The sequence below is a fragment of the Pygocentrus nattereri genome, chromosome 26 (assembly GCF_015220715.1).
Source record: "Pygocentrus nattereri isolate fPygNat1 chromosome 26, fPygNat1.pri, whole genome shotgun sequence".
Lineage (NCBI taxonomy): Eukaryota > Metazoa > Chordata > Actinopteri > Characiformes > Serrasalmidae > Pygocentrus > Pygocentrus nattereri.
This window is the reverse complement of record NC_051236.1, coordinates 17764154-17784093: the sequence shown is the minus strand read 5'-3', so window position 1 is coordinate 17784093 and position 19940 is coordinate 17764154. Positions and strand designations below refer to the sequence as shown.

Here is a 19940-nt window from a genome sequence, read left to right as displayed (position 1 = left end):
ATTATTGTCATCAAGTCCTTATATGCATATTAAAATTGATACACCCCTACTGTTAACCGCCTAAATAGCCATGGCCCACAGGCAGGTGCAGACTTTCATTACTCATTTCTATAACCTAAGAATAGCTCAACCAGTTTGCATTGAGGTCCCCATAGTTACTGAAAAATAAGCCTTAGTATGGCAAGCTGCCCTCGTCAAAAACCCAAGATTTTAAGGGGTTAAATATAGTGCTGCTGAAAAGTTGTGAGCTCTTTTTTGTTTTGTGAATTTCTAAATTATTTTGACTTTAAATAGTTAGTGACAGCATCTGTACTGCTTTGTGATTAGTCAGACCTCTGACTTTGGAGCATTATCTGTTCATTTTAGTCAAAGAGTGCTTAAAAAAAGAGAGGAACTGCACCAAACAAGCTGTAGTTCTCTTCCTGACAGATGCTGCATGTACTAAGACGTTCTGCTGCAGTTATCCAAGTTACACATGACAAAGTGTATTGCACTTCTACTGGATCTGTTTATAAGTGTTTCAATAAAATGTTTCTTATTACTTTGGGTGCACCATGATGATATTGGCATCATACTGGTATTATAAAGTTATTTGTTTAAAAAAAGAAATAACTGCATGAGCAGATGCTCAGATTTGACTGATATTTTTGGCAGATATTTGATGCTGGGCTACAACACTAAAATCAAAGTATTTTATTTATTTAAATTTATTTTTAACCCTATAGAAATAAATGTTTTATTTCCATAATGATAATCCAATAGATCAGTTTTTTGTCCCAATTTCTACATTTTATTAATGTTTTTATATTGGTATTAACAGTTATATACATGAAATATATTACACATTTGAATGGGACCACGATTATCATATCGATTAGGGGTGCAGGGAAAATTCGATTCTTAGATGCTTTGCAATGCGGACGTGAACGATTCTAAATCGATTCATAAATGTCAAAAATCGGTTTTCTAAATATTTAATGTGTACCATAATGTTGACGGAACGTAAAAGGCGGAACTTGGAAGTGGGTAAGGACAGTGCCCGGACGGCCTGTGACGGCACATAACAAAAAACATAACTGGATGGATGAGAAATCCAACCGGCTTCCTCTGCATTAAAGCCAGGTTAGATCAGGAGTCACAAACCAGATGTCAAGAAGAGATATTTTGTTCTTTGAACAAAAACCAAACCACCTCAGGAGCCATAATATTTAATGTCCAGTATGTCTCAGTGTGTGCTGATGTCTTAGCATAGGCTAAAAATCTGAACGAAAACGCAGCCTTACTTTACTCTGCTTCAAGCTTTATCTCAGCTATAGCCGCTTTCCTCCCCTTTCCACCAGGAAACTTTTCCTCAGAAGTAGAGCAGCTTATTGCAAAATGTCTCTCAACGTTCGGCTGTTTTACGAGGCTGAAGCCGCTTCTCATTCTTCAGCTCCTTGTTCCCATTCCACCTTAAATTCTGCCTGAGGCACTGAATGTAGCTGCTGAAATTCGAAACAGAAGAGACTTTAATCTTTGCAGCTTTTTAGTGTTTGACAGTCTCTCATTGCAGGTTTAACGTTCCAGGAAACAAACTGTTTTGTTTGTCTGCTTATAAACGCAAATAAATCCACCCGTCTCCAAATGTTCATCTTACATCTCTTTGCCTTTTCGTAGCTACTGGACACGCTATGTGACGTGCAGTCTTCTCAGTCATTGAGAACCAGGCCTTTCGCACTATGTTGCACACTTTGGAGTCGAGATTCTGCGTCCAGTCTCGAAGATATTTTACTGACACAGTGACCCCTGACTCTCAACAACGAGACCAAATCATGATACAAAAAGTTATAAAATCACTGAATTAAACGGGTAGGACTGCTGTAACGTGCTGCGTGGACACCCACTACCACTGGATCTATTTCTACCTAACAGCGCATCTGAAGCGAGCAGTGAATGAGAACAGTCTAGATCACTTCCATTTGATTCGTTAATAAAAGATATTGGATGTAAATTCATTACAGATCATTACAAATACTTAGCTTAAAATTACCAAATCCTCACACAGTAAAAAAATAAAAATCCTGTATAGAAAAAAAGATGCATCAAGATGCATAATCGTTTTATAATCGCATCGCAGCCCTGTGAATCGGATCATTAAGTGCCTAAAGATTCCCACCCCACTTCCCAATATCGGTGCATTCCTACTTAGTATCTTCTAAACCCGTGGCAGGCGATATTTTTTATATTGTAAGGCTAACGCACACACCATTAAAGTACATAATTCGTAATTAAGGCAAATTACATCAAATAAGACAAGCACATGGGAGTGACGGGGGAAAGAAAAAGAAGGTGATTGGAGAGGGAGTGTTGGGGAAAAGTAAATGGAGAGTGACAGATATTATGACTTGAATCATTATTATTTATTTATGATTCACTATTATTAGCAGATGGCAAAAACCCAAGATATCAAATTTGCATCCCTTCCTCACAGCCTCATTTGGACAGATGCAGGGTAGACTTTCTGCATGCTTCACCAAAAAAATCAATCAAACCCTGACAGATAGTTTGATAGTCAAAGCAAGACTGTGCTACAGGCAGGAGTTCCTTATATTTGCAAATATATACTGAAACTAACTGCAGGCAGTTCTCACTTTGTCAATAAGTGCTTTGTTCCTACACAAGTCTATAAAACACAAACACGGAAGTTTAAAAGCAGTTGCCATGTACGTGTGTATCAGTGTTTTTAAGGTAATTTGCCTGAAGGTTGCTCCAAGTTGGAATACAAAGGCAGGAACAGCTATGCAAACCAGTTAGGCGACATGGAGAACAATGAGAAGAGTGTGAGTGTGAAAATGTCATAGCAGCTGTGGGATTTATCCTAGGGGGAATTTATGTAAAATCGTTTCATTCCACATGGTCTAATGCTTGCAGACTTGTTAACATTATGCGTAGTTGGCTATGGCTTGGCCGAACATGTATTCACAGATATGCACACAGGTGAGGAGTGGAAAGAGATGGTCATATCAGGTTAAATAAGCGTACATAATTATAATTCCTCTTGTACTCCGCATGTAATCTTTGTTGGAAAACTTAAGGATTAAAATCTTGGAGAGCTTGACAGAAAATGATCCAATCAGGATTTGTTTGCTATCCGTAGTATCAAAGTAGATACAGCCAAGCCACTCTTCCATTAGTCAGGACTTCAGGAACTGAACTGAAGGCCTAACATGTCAACATATTAAAAATGAAAAACAGAGGTAGCAGCCATGCCATATCTCTTCACTATGAGAGTCATTCTAAAACCACAACAAATATATTTCAATATGTCTGTTTTAAACTTCAAATAAAAACAAGAAACGTCAAGCTTCCGTGTCTAATATAAAATGGCCAAAAAGTGTTCATTAATCATTGTTAGCCAATGTATACCACTAAAATACTACTAGCGTCCCATAGGAGCACTAGCAGACATCTTCACATCTTTGTTATTGACGAAGTTTTGACTCCGTGCGAACGGAAGGCCTAGTACTAATAATTATGGTTTGTCTCTGGAGCAACAAGGTCAATGCAATTAACAAGTGGGCTGGTAAGAAAGGCAAGCTAAAAATTATAAGGTTGTGGTTTCAAGTCCCAGAAATGACTGGCTATTTGGGGTTGCATCCTTGGGCAAGCTACTCAAGCCACTTGTGATCAATAATATTATAAGACTTCAAGATATTTTAATAATACATGCATCAGAATATTTTTCTGAGGTTTGATAAGTTAGAACTGACAAAAAGAAACATGCTCTATTACTCCAAATAAAATGAAACTGGAAGTGTTTTTCTTACAGCGATTTAAGGGCTGGAAATGTTTAAGAACTGCTTCACAAGCATATGTCCTTTTTCCAGTGTTGAGTGTTTTATTACTGCAAGATTGCGAACAGAAGTGTGTAACAGAATACACACCAGAGGATAGCACAATTAGAGCTCCTGACCCCCTCGCATGCACACATAAAGCACCTCATCTGACCAACTAGAACTCAATCAAGTTCCCCTTCCTGCTCCTCTCAAGTGGTCTTTTCCAGAACAATTAGCATTGTCAGAGTCAGGACTGCACCATCTTTTTATGGGGGTCATAGACATATCTTTTGAAGTTCAGGTGAATGATGATTGGCTGCGAGTCTGTCTTGCCTTCTTCATCTTTGGTCTGCTCATTTTTGGCCACACCCTTTCCTTTTTTCTTGGAAGAAGAGGAAAGTAGCTGCTTTGTTTCTCCTTTCAATCCCTCTGGTGAGATTAAGAGAAAAACAGAAATTTGCATTTATTATCTCCAGAAAAATTGAATTTATGTAACTTGCCTGAAACCTCTGGTATCTTAGATAGGGGTTTGTCACTAATGGAGACACTAGAAATGTACTGCTCTTTAATGTGTTTAGTGTAGTGTTATATGTCATTATATTCAATATTGTGTGTGATTGTATTTAGAACATACTTCTGCCTATTCTTGTTTATCCCTACATTGTCATGTCTTTCTCACCTGTCACCCGTCATGTATAGGCTGAGCCTAATCTTGGCATCAGTCCTGCTATAAAACTACTGTCTGGTACGAATAAACTTCACTTCTCCAGACATATGGCTGGTCCCCTGGTTAGTTAGGGTTTGGAATTCTTCAAGACTCATTCAAGAGATTCCCAAATTAAGTATTAGGAGGCATTACCTGATTTGTGCCACGTTCTAAAATCTATATAATATTGCAATGTTATAATTAAAAGCGGACATAGAAAATATTAGTGTAACTGTACTTTGCTATATTTTTATTTGGATTGATTTCGATTTGTATTTCACTTGAGTATCACTGAAATTGAAAACCTGTACTTTTACTTAATTACTTTAATTAAAGAAAAAAATATTTTTTTAACTGCTTACATTTTCATTTAGACCTTCCTTGTTACAAATCTCACACGGCAGGAGATTTTTCTCTTTTGCTGTTGACAATCAGCTGACAGATTTTATTAAACATCCAAACTAATTCACATCATTGTAAAAGGAAACTGCCCACAACTGCACTAATTTGTGTAGCCCATTAGTCACTATATCACACACCACCAAATAAAGGAACTGCAAATTTACATAAAAATGAACTTTTTTAAATGCACATACTTGAGTATATTTAAATGTAGATACTTTATTTACTTTCACTTATCTATATTTTTAACTCCATCCTTTTGTGTTTAATTGAGAAAAAAATGTTTTGACAAAATATTCACATGCTCAAATATAATTTCTCTCTCACTTTCCCACCCCTGATTAAAGAGCTCAAATTCTGCCCAGTTTTTAAATGTCTAAAAACAGAAAACTCTTTTAATGTTAATCCAACTCAATTTATTCTCCTTTTTGAGACCTGCCCTTGGGTTGACATGAGTGGAGTTAAATGTGTGTGTGTGTGTGTGTGTGTGTGTGTGTGTGTGTGTGTGTGTGTGTGTGTGTGTGTGCGCGCGTGTGTGTGTGTGTGTGTTTAAGATCTACTTCTGGCTTTAAGGTAAGGAAATGAATGCAAGTACTTAGTATTTTCATGTGTAATTAAAATAATTGCATGTACATGTGCATCTGTGTGTACCCAGCAATTGAATGAATCACCGCATGACAGGACAAAATAAACTGGAAACGTAGCAAAGGAACTGCTTGAATGATAAAAAAAAGAACTTAAACCAGGCGAACTTCAAAAGTGAAGAGAGAAAAGATGTGTACATCATATGTAGTGTGTATATGTATAACGGCGGTATGTTCGTACATGTGTTTCTCCTTTTTGCGCGTATTGCGTACCTGGCACTCTAATCTTGATCTTGCCACTCTGCCCGAAGCCGCCTTCAATGACCCCCGTTTCTCCTGATGAAAGCGTGACCTTTAACCCCACAAACAGCTGAATGTTGGTCTCCTTCTTAAATAGGTTTTTGCCAATCACGGTGTAGTCGTCTGTCACCTGACCAAAGAAGAGGAGGAGTTAACAACAGTTAAAGAACCATAAACAGAAGTGATCACTTCAAGGAGAATCAGGGCAAATGTAAGCATATCACTGCATACTTCCAATACTGTAACATATGGGCAGCAAACAATATATAGCTTTCTGTCTCAACATAGATATTACAGTATAAGCAGAGAAATACCACTTGTATATATATATAAACATAGTTACTATAATGTCAATATCTGGAATAACTACAGTGTAACTCACAGGCACATCATAACAACTACTCTAATGGTACGCATCAAAGTGACTTTAAAGAAATAGTTTGGTGAAAAATTATATACATATTCTCAACTTACCACAAACATAATCAGTCAAGGCAGTTGTGGTGTCCACAGCTTAATTTTTACACTTCATTTAGCTAAGAGGCTAATGTAGCTAACAATAATGGGAGCTTTTATCTCACCAATCTGTGCCCTACCAACTGCATGCCTAAATCACATACTCTCCACAGAGTAAACCACAAAGTAATTTCAATTATATGTATGACATACTCTTATCTATACTGTCAATTTGAGATGAACTGAGATTACTTTGTGTTTTAGTGTCAATTTTTTTATAGATTATAGTGCGTCACATAGTGTCAAGAACCACAAACAAGTTTATTTTAGATTACTTAACAGCTTGGCATGCTTTATGGATATGTGTGATGATTTAGGCACGCAGTTTTCACAATGCTGATTAGTAGCTATAACCCTTCATTACTCCATTTCCTCCCGTGCTAAACTAAAGCAAATTTCTTGCTTTAGTTTAACAGAAAACAATCTTTGCTGACAGACAACATTTTGGGCAATTATAAAAGTAGAACTACTTTGACCAATTTTTCAGATTTCAGCATAATTTCAGCATAATTAAATCATTAAGATGTAAAAGTCATTCAAAGTCAGAATTGCCCATAGCGGTGATGACAGGAAACGGAAGTCTAAAGTGTTTAATGCGTTTACAAGTTACCTCACAGAAAGCTTTTAGACAAAGTGGTCATGAACATTCTCCATGATATCTGAGCTCTTATTTTATGATAGTTTTGAGATCAAGGTTTTGGTCTAAACTATAAAAAATATTAAATAAATAAAAAACACATTCTTGGCACAGTGGGTTTTTTTGGAATTACTGCTATTTTCTCACTTTACCAACATATAAAAACTCAGAAGACATGTGTAGGTTTACTGGACAGAAAATAATATGCCTACATATGTAGACACTGCAGTAAATAAAGTGGCTATATATTTGTAGACCCCTGGTTCCTACCACTACCACAGTAAAGATCTGATTCAGTAAGTTTGCTAATAAAAACAATCTGAATGACTTTGTTTACATTCCAATGATAAAATTATGCAGACATTTTGAAAAATTGGTGCAATTTCCTTTTAATGTAGTGATTCTCATCTCCTGTTCTGGGATCACACTGCCCTGCAGTTTTGACTATTTCCTGCTCCCACACACCTGATCCAGCTCATGAAGGGCTTGATTATTATCTCATCTCTTAGAGCAGGTGTGTTGGTGCAGGGACACAGTGCAGGGCAGTGGGCCGCCAAGACAAAAGCATAGAACCACTGCTTTATACAGCAGGTCATATTATACAGAAGCTGTATGCATATGTGTTTGGTAAGAGACTGTTACCCGTTCCACTGCTCCTTCTTTATGCTTATCTTTACTTATTTTGAGCCTCGGTAGTGTGGTCTCTGTGTAGTTCTTGTCTTCGAAGCCCTCCAACAACTTTCCATGAAAAGCAAGCCTGCATGTGTTAGCATGTATGTCAGAGTCCAGTCGTGAGCCGATCACCAAACAGAGTGGTGGACATGTGACTGGCCGCTCAAACTCCAATAAAGCCCACTGCTGTGGTGCCTGTCCTTCAACTTCTGCCTGACCACTCAAAAACTCATCCTGATGTTGAAACTCCCAGTCAAATGAGAAGGTGTCTAAGCTCTGCTCTGAAGGACTTCCATCTGAAGCTCCAGACTGGCCACTGTGAGATGCTCTGCTGAAGAATGTCACGCGAGCCATGACTGTTTCATGTCCAACGGTGATGTGGATTTTGGAACGGCTGCTCAGCGCACCGCGGTAGTATTCGATCTTCTGTACAGAAATAACGGCAGCATGAAGAGTTCGTAGTGAGCCAGGTGTACACACCACTCCACGCTCCAGCAGTTTTGGATCAAACTGTGTCACACACACACCAACGCGGTCCCCTTGCATCACACTGGGAACTGGCTTACGGAACATCTGTATAGACCTCACCTTCCGGGTGACCTACAAATCACAGCAGATTGACAAGGCTGAAAATGTTTTGCCACTTGAGTGTGATTTAGTTTATTATTTGCAGTTTGGTTTGCTGCATTGCAAAAGCTAGTATCAAGTTCTAGTACGAAAGTGACATACACCAACACTGTTTTAGTGTAAATCATACTATAGCATGTAGTTCTTGTATTATTACATGTCAGTCCTGGATAAAGTTTGGAAAAGCCCCTTGATCCTTTTCAGGAAAGTGTTTCTGTTCCAGCCAAATTATGTCACAGCTCTTACAAATGAAAAGTGTCTGCAAAGCTGTTTTCACAAATGAAAATCATCGCAGCAGCATTTTGGGCATGCATTCTAGTGACATGATACTTAGGAAAAGTGGAAAAAAAAATATTTGCGACACTGGTATAAAAGGCTGTAACTCATTTGCAGGTTTGAGGCAGATTCTTCGGCAAGAGTTTGTGAAATGTGTAACATAAGCCCACTGCATAAGTGATAGGCAATGGTCTCTTTGGTTCACATTTCATGAATGGAATTGAGAGGTGGAGAGGTAGGTAAGGATTAACTGGGAGAGCAGCCATAATCACTGAAAAACAGATACAAAAACCTCTAATATTTTCATTGAAATCCCAAAAAGTGAGCCAGTAAACTACAAAAATAAGTTAGGAAACTTCAAATATGTGTTAAATTAATAACACTTCAACTTAAATGATAAAGGTAAAATCTGATGAAAATATAGTTGCTCCTATGCTGCAGTGCAAGAGCCAACAATCAATCCTTGCACAAATTGCAATATACAGTTGGTACTAATTTAATTTGCATTAATTAGTGTCGTATCTTCAGTTGTATTTGTGGTTGAAAGAACTTCTTTGGTGCATGTGTCTCCACAATATAGATGCATAGAATGTGTTTGCGTTTCTGTGCACCTTAAGTGCAGGTATCTCCAGACTGTCATTGACACGCAGCGCCCCCTGCAGAATGGTGCCTGTAATGACTGTCCCTTGGCCACGGATGGAGAAACAGTGATCCACAGCCATCAGCAGAGAGCCAGAGGGGTCTCTATGAGGCAGGAATGCCTGGGACTTCAGCAGCTAAATACAAAACACACACACACACACACACACACACACACACACACACACACACAAAACATATTTATAAATGTGACATAGCAGATGTCTAGTTCAGTCCAGGACCTAATATACCAGACTCAGGTTAGCCAAAGTAACGGCTTTAATACTGAATGTGGGGGCACAATAAAAATGCAGACTGGCAATATCAAAACAAATGTAATAGTCTAACCTCTATAAGTTCAGTAACTCCTTGTGCTTCCTCTGTGCCGGGAGCATCTGGTCCTCCTGGTTTTGCTGCCACAGCGATGACGGGGCAACCTTTGAATCTAACCAAACATATAAGAATTCATGATAAAAAAACAGTACATATAAAACCAGGCAGATTAGAGACGGCAATTTGGACTAATATACTGGAACGATTCTAGAAATTTCTGAGTACTCAGTGGGCAATACATTTCAAACTGCTATCTTGATACTTGAAGACATGTTTACTATACACAATATGCATCATAATATAAAGTTTTTTTTCTGAGATTTGATAACTTGGACCAGCAGAATGCAGAGGCAAAAAACTGCCATCAAAGCAATAAAATATTTTTTCATTCAACATTTTAATGCAGTGCAGTATGTGAATTCAACGAAACAGGACTAACAATCCTCTTATTTTAAGGAGACATTCAATTGTTCCATGTTCCAGAAGGACTACTGAAATTCATGAAATGCTCAGAAAAAAGGAAATATTGTGACAATATCTTAATACTGCTCACCCCTAAATTCAGTTGACTTACAGCATCCTGCAAAAATCAGATACCACCCTTCACTCATTTAATTTTCAGTCAAAATTACCATTAAATACGACTTATTCATTTATCAAAGTGATTAAGAAAGCACACATTCTCTATAGAAAACAAATGTAATTTATTTATTTGTTTGTTAAATTTAACATGTTGGAAAAAAACATGGAAAACAGTCAATATATTGAATGTGTGAAGTTGCCAACTTTCTGCAGAGTCAATCGCTGCTGACCTTCAAACTTCATGTGGCCTTCAGATTAGTTCAAGAACAGTCTAGAGAGCTTCATGGAATGGGTTTCCATGGAGGAAAAGCTGCATCCAAGCCTTACATCACCAAGTGCAATGCAAAGCATTGAATGAAGTGGTGTAAAGCGCCGCCACTGGACTCTAGAGAAGTGGAGACGTGCTCTCTGGAGTGAGGAATCATGCTTCTCCATCTGGCAATCCAATGGATGAGTCTGGGTTTGGCGGTTGCCAGGAGAACAGTACTTGTCTGACTGCATTGTGCCAAGTGTAAAGTTTGGTGGAGGGGAGATTATGGTGTGGGGTTGTTTTTTAGGAGTTGGGCTCTGCACCTTAGTTCCAGTGAAAGGAACTCTTAATGTTTCAGCAGACCAAGAGATTTTGGACAATTTCATGCTCCCAACTTTGTGGGAACACTTTAGGGATGGCCCCTTCCTGTTCCAACATGACTGCACACCTTGCACAAAGCAAGGTCCATAAAGACATGGATGAGTGAGTTTGGTGTGGAAGAACTCGACTGGCCTGACCTCAACCCAACAGAACACCTTTGGGATGAATTAGAGTGGAGACTGAGAGCCAGGCCTTCTCATCCAACATCAGTGTCTGACCTCACACATGCACTTCTGGAAGAATGGTCAAAAATTCCCATAAACACACTCCTAAACCTTGTGAAAAGCCTTCCCAGAAGAGTTGAAGCTGTTATAGCTGCAAAGGGTGGGCCGACATTGAATTAAACCCTATATATGTATATATATATATATATATATATATATATATATATATATATATATATATATATATATATATAAACCCTACATTTTGTACAGTGTCCTTGAGTGTCGAGAAAGGCGCTTTTAAATTAAATATATTATTATTATTATAGATTAAGAATGGAATGCCACTCAATTTCATATGCGTGTGGAGGTAGACGAGCGAATACTTTTGGAATATACCATATACAGTAATTGTGTATTGAGATGTGCACAAGTTTGTTGTTTGTACAGGATATGCCAACTCATATTCACTTAGAAAGTTAATAAAATATGTGATTTGACCACACACACACACACACACACACACACACACACACACACACACACACACACACACATTTCTAAACCGCATATCCTTCTGAGTCACGGGGAGAGGATACACCCTGGAGGTCGCCAGTCCATTGGAGGGTTGACACACAGACATATACATTCACACAAACATGCACACATTGATCAGTTAACCTGACTGCATGTATTTGGACTGTGGGATGAAAACTGAAGCATGTAATTTGACCAGGGGAGCCCAGATTTTTGTATATTACTGTATGTTTAAAATAAAATTACACAGAAGCCACAACAACTAAATGTAATAACATTTTGCAGTAATAGTGTGTCTACCCTTTATCACAGCGCCCATTCTTTTTAGTCTCGTGCTTTCAGGTTTTCAAAGAAGTTGTGAAAGTTCTTTCAGCATTTTCTGCTTTTTGCAATCCAAGTAATCCTAAACATGTTCAGTGATGTTGAGGTCTGGACTCAGGGGTGGTCAGTCCACTATTCTGAGAAACAAGCTTTGTTGTTGGATTAACAGATTTTGTGAAAGGGCAGAAAAAACACCTGCATTTATTTCCAGATCTGAAGCAAGTGGAGCTTGATTTGTTTCCTCTCTGTAAAAGATGAAAAACTTTAAGTGTTGTTTATCTGATGGTGACAATTTTGGTGGTCTATCTGGTCTTGCATGGTTGTTAAGACTCCATTTTTCAAAATTATTTGGTAATTTTTTTTTTTAACTCCCATTTTGGAAAGTCCAGTTTTTCACTTATTTTCTTATCTTTCCCCTTTCTTATGCAAGTAGATGATCTCATAACGAATCTCCTCAAAAATATCTCCTGAAAATGAATAACCTGTTATTTTCCGGTCTTTTTAACTGGACATTAAACAGAAGGTGGTCTTTTGCACTACTGTGTATGTAACTGTATGTCTGCTGTTCACCTTGTGTTCTCCAAAGTTTTGTGCATCCTCTTCGTCATCTTATCAATGGCATTCTGTTTCTTGTCACTAGGCAACAGATCAGTTTTATTGAGGATGACAATCATGCGGGAGCAGGTGAGCTGACCAATCAAGAGACACTCTGCCGTCTGTGTCTGCATACCCTTCACCACATCGACCACCAAAAGCATCAGATCAATGATCTGAGCACCTAAAAACACACACAGGAACCAGAACTGTTACTAAAACACAAGCCTGAGAACAAGCGCATAGTTGAGATGAGACCAGGAAAAGTGTATAATGGCATGACATGAGAGAGAGAGACAGACAGAAAAAGACAGAGAGAGAAAGAAGGTGGTCTTTCCTTTTTCTCCTTCGTGCTTGTTCTTTACGGAGTGTTCCCTCGGGGGGGAGGGAGGAAGTTTAGCTGGAACCTTAAACACCAGCCTTCCGCCTTAATCAGCCACATGTGCCCCCCAAACACACACTACATCCTTGTAAGTGGTCTTAACCTTCTCCTCTATCCATTCCTCTCTTTCTCTAAATATATTTAGTCTTAGTTAAGTAAGACCTCAGAAGATTCTACTTCCCTCCGAAAGCCCCCTCCCTTCCCCTCCGCAACCGCAGGGCCTCTTAGACGAGGTGAATATGGATACAGGGAAACGAGCCTGTCTGACTACACATCTAAACTTACACACAGCTGTGCAGAAGGCCAGCAGGACTGTTAAATGCACGTCAAATTTGTAACAAACACTGCTTTTATAATATTCACCTGCACATTGTTAAAAATGTCATTAACATGTAGCTCAAGTTACATCATATTTAATATATTTGTTGCACACATTGGTAACCCCACAGGAAAGGGACTGTTTATAACTCCTCTGTCTCTCTCTGTCTGTCCATTGTCCTATCCATCTTTTACTTTAAATGGCTCACGTGATAGGAAAAAAATGCTGTTATTAAACAAGATTTTAATGTAACACAAACATTGTTAACATTTCAAAATGTAACATTAACTCCTGGAAGCTAAGCTGCAAAAACAACACATCTACATATATCCATATAATTAAGCCTACAACAGTTTAGCCCTGCCCATTCACGCTGAAGTTATGAGGTGCTTTTCAGCCAGGACCACTTTGAAGGAAAATAAAAAGCAATCAGAAAAGAGGTCTTACATAGATAAGTCTTAAAGGCACAGTAAGAAAACTGTTACTTCATCCTAAGGGTTGGAATAATAATAGTTATGTTTTTGTTACATAAAATCATACAGTTCAAATCAGAAGCTGAGCTTATGTATGATACGGCAGCCTATTTAGAGGGCTGTGTAAGAGACACGCTTGTATACATATATACTGCTGTGTTACTGCATGTTTCACGTCTCCGACCCTAATCTGCAACTTGTGTTCTTTACAGCCCGTGTTTAGCAGATATCAAAATTCAATCTAAAAATTGCTGTTATCCACAGTGTCCTGAGCCTAGAGGGCAGAATTATTGAAGATCCTTCACAGAAAATGCTCATTTAAGGCAACGCTTCCACCTTCAGATCACAGCTGGAAGTGCAGGGTCTTAAATACGGCACTAACAGTGAAATCTGCTGCTACTGTACATTAATTCTTTAGAATAACTGATAGATGGATTATAAGGACAAACTCAAAACAATAAACCAAGTAAAATGACTTTCTTTATGTTCTGTACCATCCAAAGTGGAGTATTTTGTGGGTATCATTAAACATGGGACTTGTGTACACACAGCTAATTCTGAGAGGAAAAGAGAGGAGGAAATGGTTGCCAAGCTCAGATGTCATTACTGCTTGGCTGTGGAAAAAATGTATCACTGCTATGACTATTACCACGTTCAGATACATAAATACAGAATGTGTATTTAATACAATTACTTGACTCCAGTAAGACTAAAAGTAACAACCACAACAGAACGTGGGTAGGAGTAAAAAGTATGTGACCTGCGGTGGAACATCTTGGTACATCCAGTACATATCAGAGTATGAGAAGCTCTAATCTAATTTCTGGGATCCTTTTGGTCTAAATTAAAAAGCTAAAGCTGACAAGTGAAAGGTATGAGCAACAGCAAAAGTGGACTGATATTTAAAAAAGGAAAATCAGAACTAAATATCTAAAAAGGAAACAAAAACCAGAAACCTTTCCTCACTAATATACTTGAGCATCTTTAAGAATATTTGTATACAGCGATGCACAATGATATCGGAATCATATCAGTATTGGCAGATACCTGTCTATGTATTGGACATTAGACCAATGATTACATAACTGATATCTCATAATACAGTTACTGCACTCGAGAATAGAAGGGAGCTCAGATCAGGAAAGTTAAACTGGGCTCCTTTCAGGTCATGGCTCTGCAGAGATTAGCATCGTCCTCCTTCAAATGCTTAGAATTCAGTTGATCAGGATACTGTTAATAAGTTGATTGTTAATTACTGGATTGCCAATATCATATGAGAATCAGTTGAGTTTAATGAAATAGAACAGTGAAGTCTGCAGAGCTGTGATATGAAAGGTCTGCAGTCGGACACAAGGCTACCATGCTAAAATGTCCATTTTATTCATTTTACTGCATTTTAACCCTCTACAAATGCTACAGTTCACCATTATGATCACACTTATTTCCAAAATTGCATTTTTTAAATAAATAATAAATTACATGATGTAGATTCAAGACTGAAGAGTCTTCTTAGATGTTTAAATAAACATTTATGGTATTTATGGAATCAAAAAATGTATTAAATCATATACTGTAATACTCATTTCACAGCAATTATTTCCTTTTTTTGCCGAGACTTGATCACCACTTCTGATCACCAACTCTGGATGTTATACAGGACAGAGGTTTTCTTATAACGTCATTCTTGATGTTTTTGAGAGATCTCAGAACCAACTGCAACTCAGATGATTATTCTGGGTATACCTATTTGTCTTTCCTTAAATGCTTGATTATTTATGGTTATTTGAAACTGCTGTAATTGCACAACACTGATATATTAGAATCATTTTAAAGGGCCTATATTGTGGAAAATGAAATTTCCCTTGCCTCAGAGGAGATGAAGTAATATGTAAACCTTGCATAAGTTTCAAAACGTTTCAAAAACATGTTGCAACAACAGACCGCTTTGTTTCTATGATGTCATGAAAAGTAATTCATTTAACTACATCTAGTCAGCTGTTCACCTTACCTTACCTTAGCTCCGCCCATTTAAACTGTTCTAAGCAGTGCTTCTTTTTGAATGAAGCGCACAATACAGAGCACATTTCTCTTATTTCAGTCATAAAGGCACAGCAACAAAATGAGGCTGGAAAATTTGTGTGTAAAAATGAATGATTAATTTAGCGCATTAAATCACTAATCTTATACGAGGACCTCGAGGGAAAAAAAACTCAAGAAAAGTGTAGGATGTGGGCCCTTCAAAAGTTTTTCTATATTTTTGAACGGTGGTGTAAATAAAAATATTGCCATTTGAAGTAGGGCTGCAACAACGAATCGATAAAATCGATAATAATCGATTATTAAAAGTGTTGGCAACGAATTTGATTATCGATTCGTTGTGTCGCACGATTTATGTTTCACTCGCCTTGTCATATTAGCTTACGTCACCTGCGGCGCTTCGTCAACGCAAAAAAAAAAGAGCGAGTTGAACATAGCGAGGCGGAGCCGGAGCGGAGGCGGATTCTTTAAAATAAGTTTAACATTAAGTTAACATTTAACATATCTTTAACATTAGAAAATGGATGGATGGATGGATGGATGGATATCTTTAACATATAAATAAATTCTACAAAGGAAACATGACCGACGCAGAGAAAAGGGTTCGGCTTAAGTCCTCAAAAGTGTGGGAGCACTTCACGCTTCACACAACTAAAAAATGTGTAACATGCAAGCTTTGCAAAAGTGATTTGACCTGGCACGGGAGCACCACGGTGATGATACAGCACCTGAAACGGAAACATGTTGGACTCACCGATGTGGATGAAGGGAGCTCAACAGCAGGGTAAGTCACTACAATATCATCAAGTCAATACAAGTCGAGTTTGTTTCGTTTTGAAGTGAGGAAACGTAACGGCGCACTCACACTATGCGAGCCGGCATAGCACGGTTTTTAGCTTGTTAGCTGGGTAATGATAGTGAAAGAGTACATGTGTTACTTCTTATTTCAGTTTAATTGCTTAAGCAGTGTTTAAATGTGCTATCTAAATACATATAACTTGTACAAAATGGTGGTAATTAATGATTAAGCTTCAAGTTTTAGTTTTCTGACAAAGTATGAGTGAAGACATTGCACTGTATGTGAGTGAGGCAGAATGATTTGCATTTAGACAGGGCTACTCAAATTTGTGTAATTATTAGTTTTTACACACTGTGCTACATATTGCGCAAATGTGTGTGTATCTTGTGCTAGGCTACTTACATGCCTTAACCTAATACTGCAAATAAATTTATTTATTGACCTGTTTAAATTATGCATAGATACTCATACTATACTGTCTTTCTCATTCCAGAAAAAAACAGCAAACAATGGCAGGCTTCATGATGGGAAAGTCATGTACACCACAACAAACCACTGTCTTGACTGAAAGCATTCTCAACATGATCATCACTGACATGAGGCCTCTGTCCATGGTTGAAGATGAAGGCTTCAATAGAATGATCTGCACCTTTAATCCAGGTTACACTCTTCCCTCAAGGACACATTTTACAAAGCTCATGGAGAGAAAATATGAAGAGACTTTCAAGGAAGTGAGGACTGTGATTAACACAAACCACAGCAAACTTGCTCTCACTGCTGATATATGGACAAGTGTAGCCAATGAAGCCTATCTTGGGATTACCTGCCACTACATCACTGATGACTGAGACATGCAGTCTATCTGCCTCACCACCATGCCACTGCAGGATAGACATACTGCATCTAACATCGTAGAGTGGTTGGAGGAGGTAGTAGCTAGGTTTGAAATTCCTGCTAGTAAAATCATTGCCATAGTGCATGACAATGGTGCCAATGTTGTGGCTGCAGCAAACATCCTGGTGGAGAAGCATGGATGGTCTTCTGTGCGTTGCACTGGCCATACCTTGCAACTTGTGATCAATGCTGCATTGAAGCATCCAAGCATTGAAAAAGCTATTGGGGCTACAAGATGTCTAGTTCAACATTTTAAGAAAAGTGAGCTGGCATGCACAAAGCTCAAGGACAAACAACAACAAATGGCCACACCTGAGCACAGCCTTGTTCAAGATGTTAGCACTAGATGGAACAGTACATTCTATATGATAAGCCGACTGCTTGAGCAAAGGGGGCCTGTAACAGCAACACTGTCAGACAGCTCTATCACAGTCGGACACAAGGAGCTTTCAACAGCTCTCAAGCCTTTTGAATGTGCCACTGTGTTCATGAGTGGACAGAAATACACAACAATATCTGCCATCCCTCCACTTGTGAAGGGGCTATTGAAGTCCACCCAGAGTGCTGCCTTTGAGTCAGCCCCACTCCGGGCTTTCCAACTGACTGCTACACAGCATCTACAGGAGCGATGGAGAGAGGAGACTTCTTTCTCAGATACAACTCCTAACACAGTGATTCTTGCAACAGCCCTTGACCCAAGGTTTAGGAGACTTAAGTTTCTTTCACCTGAAGAGGTCCTGCATGTCCAAACTAAAGTGCAAACAATGGCACTTGCAGAGAAAAGGGAGATGGATGTGCAGCAGCATGGCAGTTGCAGTAGCACCTCCACCGATACTCCAGGTGCTGAATCAGGACCTCGTGCCACCCTATTGGATTCTCTCCTTGGTTCTGATGGTGAAGACGAGGACAGAGCAAGCGAAGGGGACGATGTTCAAAACCAAGTGAGAAATGAAGTCCTCACATACTTTGGAGAAAGAAACATTGCCAAGGAACAAAATGCACTGCAGTGGTGGAAAGCTAACAGAGATAGATATCCTATATTGGCTAGGCTAGCCAAGTCCTATTTATGCATTCCTGGTACTTCAACACCGTCTGACGTCTGTTCTCTGCAGCAGGTAATATAGTTTCTAAAAAGAGAGCCAGCCTTAGCCAGGAGCATGTTGACATGCTAACATTTTTGCATTGCAATGCAAAGTTCCTAAAGAAAAGGAGTGAGTGAGTTTGTATCAGTGAGTTAGTTTGTATTTAGTGTTTGCATCAGAGATGCACTTATTTTTCTTTGTTTAATTTATTTTATTATAATTTATTAATAAATGTTATTTGATTTAATCTATTATTTAATTATTGTAAGCATTTATTTGTTCTGTTATTCAATGTTCTATTTCTGAATAAAGACATGGAAATGACCACCACCCTCCGATTCATCGATTAATCGAAAAACTAATCGCCCGATTCATCGATTATTGAAATAATCGTTACTTGCAGCCCTAATTTGAAGATTATTAAGACACCTCAAAATTTTATTTAAGCAGACTTTTTGTAGCTAGTCATTACCCTGCTCTGTTAATAACTGCCTACAGACAGAAACCCACACACTCAGCTTACCACCAATGATTGTCCGAATTAGAGACGCATGTCCCGGACAGTCCACCAGTGTGAACTGTAAGCTGTCGTACTGTCTTTCGCCGCAGGCCTCTCTCAGGTGCTCGGGCAAAGGCACGGTGAAGGCGCTGAAGCCCAGGTCCAGAGTGATGCCTCGCTCTTTGGACTGAGGGTTCTTGTCGAAGGCGGCGGTGGAGGCGGTGCTGCTCAGAGCCCGGGCCAGAGATGTCTTCCCGCTGTCCACATGGCCCAGTACACCCACGTTAAAGTTTAGGATTCTGGGGAGGCTCTCCCCAACATTGGCGCTCGGATCTGCCATGAGAATGAACTACAGAGGGCCGAGACAGCGAACGAATGGGGGGGAGAGGGACGACAGGGAACTCGTGGACTTTGATCAAAGACTGACGCTGCACTCTCAGCTATTCTCACACACAAAAGTTATACTGACCTCATCTCGGGGTGCAGTTTAACCCAAGCCTTTCACTTTAAGATACAAGGACGACTAATTCGGCTCCTAACCCAGTCCTCATCTGCTCTTGAGTAACGTTAACGGTTGCCATATCATCTGACAGATGCACTTCCTGCGTTGCCAAAAATATTTCCACCTGCTAAATTTGATTCCCAGCGTAGGTTCCAAGTGAGGTTTGATCCGTGCGCTGCCACAGACGAGCATGCAAAGAAACAGTCACGAAATCATTTAAAATAAAGAGAATTACGCGCTCACACGGAACGCCTGTAGGTTTAACGTTATTCAGAAATACGGTGAATAACTTAGTTAACGGAGTAATGGGGTCGAGTTACGTTAAAACGATGGATATCGTTAATGATAGTATTAGAGAAAAGACACTAAAACAAATGCATTCGAAATATATTAATTAATTGGTTGTGCTTTTTTAACTGAAGTTAATATGGAGTGAATTACAAATTGTGTAGTTAAGTTAGCCCGCAACACATCGCCTCTGTTTCTATACGGTTCTTCAAACTAGTACACAAGCGGAAAAGGGGTGTATAGAAAGAGCTTCACCTCTGATAGACAACGGTGTTATCCAATGAACAAGCAGATTTGAGGACTTCTAACCAATAATGATAAAGAAAACG

The 19940-nt window shown here is 38.9% G+C and overlaps 1 protein-coding gene across 2 annotated transcripts; it reads right to left on the bottom strand.

Annotated features, from left to right (window-relative positions):
- Positions 1-2377: 2377 nt before the first annotated feature.
- Positions 2378-19808, bottom strand: eefsec (eukaryotic elongation factor, selenocysteine-tRNA-specific). 2 transcript variants are annotated; one of them, XM_017719264.2, is made up of 7 exons: positions 18846-19808; positions 12313-12520; positions 9523-9619; positions 9147-9311; positions 7603-8232; positions 5781-5937; positions 2378-4244 (listed from the first exon to the last, which is right to left on the bottom strand). In XM_017719264.2, exons 1-7 carry the CDS (start codon positions 19159-19161, stop codon positions 4063-4065), a joined length of 1755 nt encoding a protein of 584 aa, XP_017574753.1. In that variant the 5' UTR covers positions 19162-19808; the 3' UTR covers positions 2378-4062. The 2 variants fall into 2 exon arrangements, with proteins under 2 accessions (XP_017574753.1, XP_017574759.1); XM_017719270.2 differs by having other exon boundaries at positions 19291-19807.
- Positions 19809-19940: the final 132 nt, after the last annotated feature.

Bases quoted from the DNA above. Each gene is read 5' to 3' on its own strand.
- eefsec (XM_017719264.2), bottom strand. From the start codon at position 19,161: ATGGCAGATCCGAGCGCCAATGTTGGGGAGAGCCTCCCCAGAATCCTA. The intron at 9,620-12,312 runs GTGAACAGCAGA...ATGTTTGGTTAG, and splicing joins AAAACTTTGGAGAACACAAG to ATTCAAAGGTTGCCCCGTCA. The intron at 4,245-5,780 runs GTACGCAATACG...TAATCTCACCAG, and splicing joins GATCAAGATTAGAGTGCCAG to AGGGATTGAAAGGAGAAACA.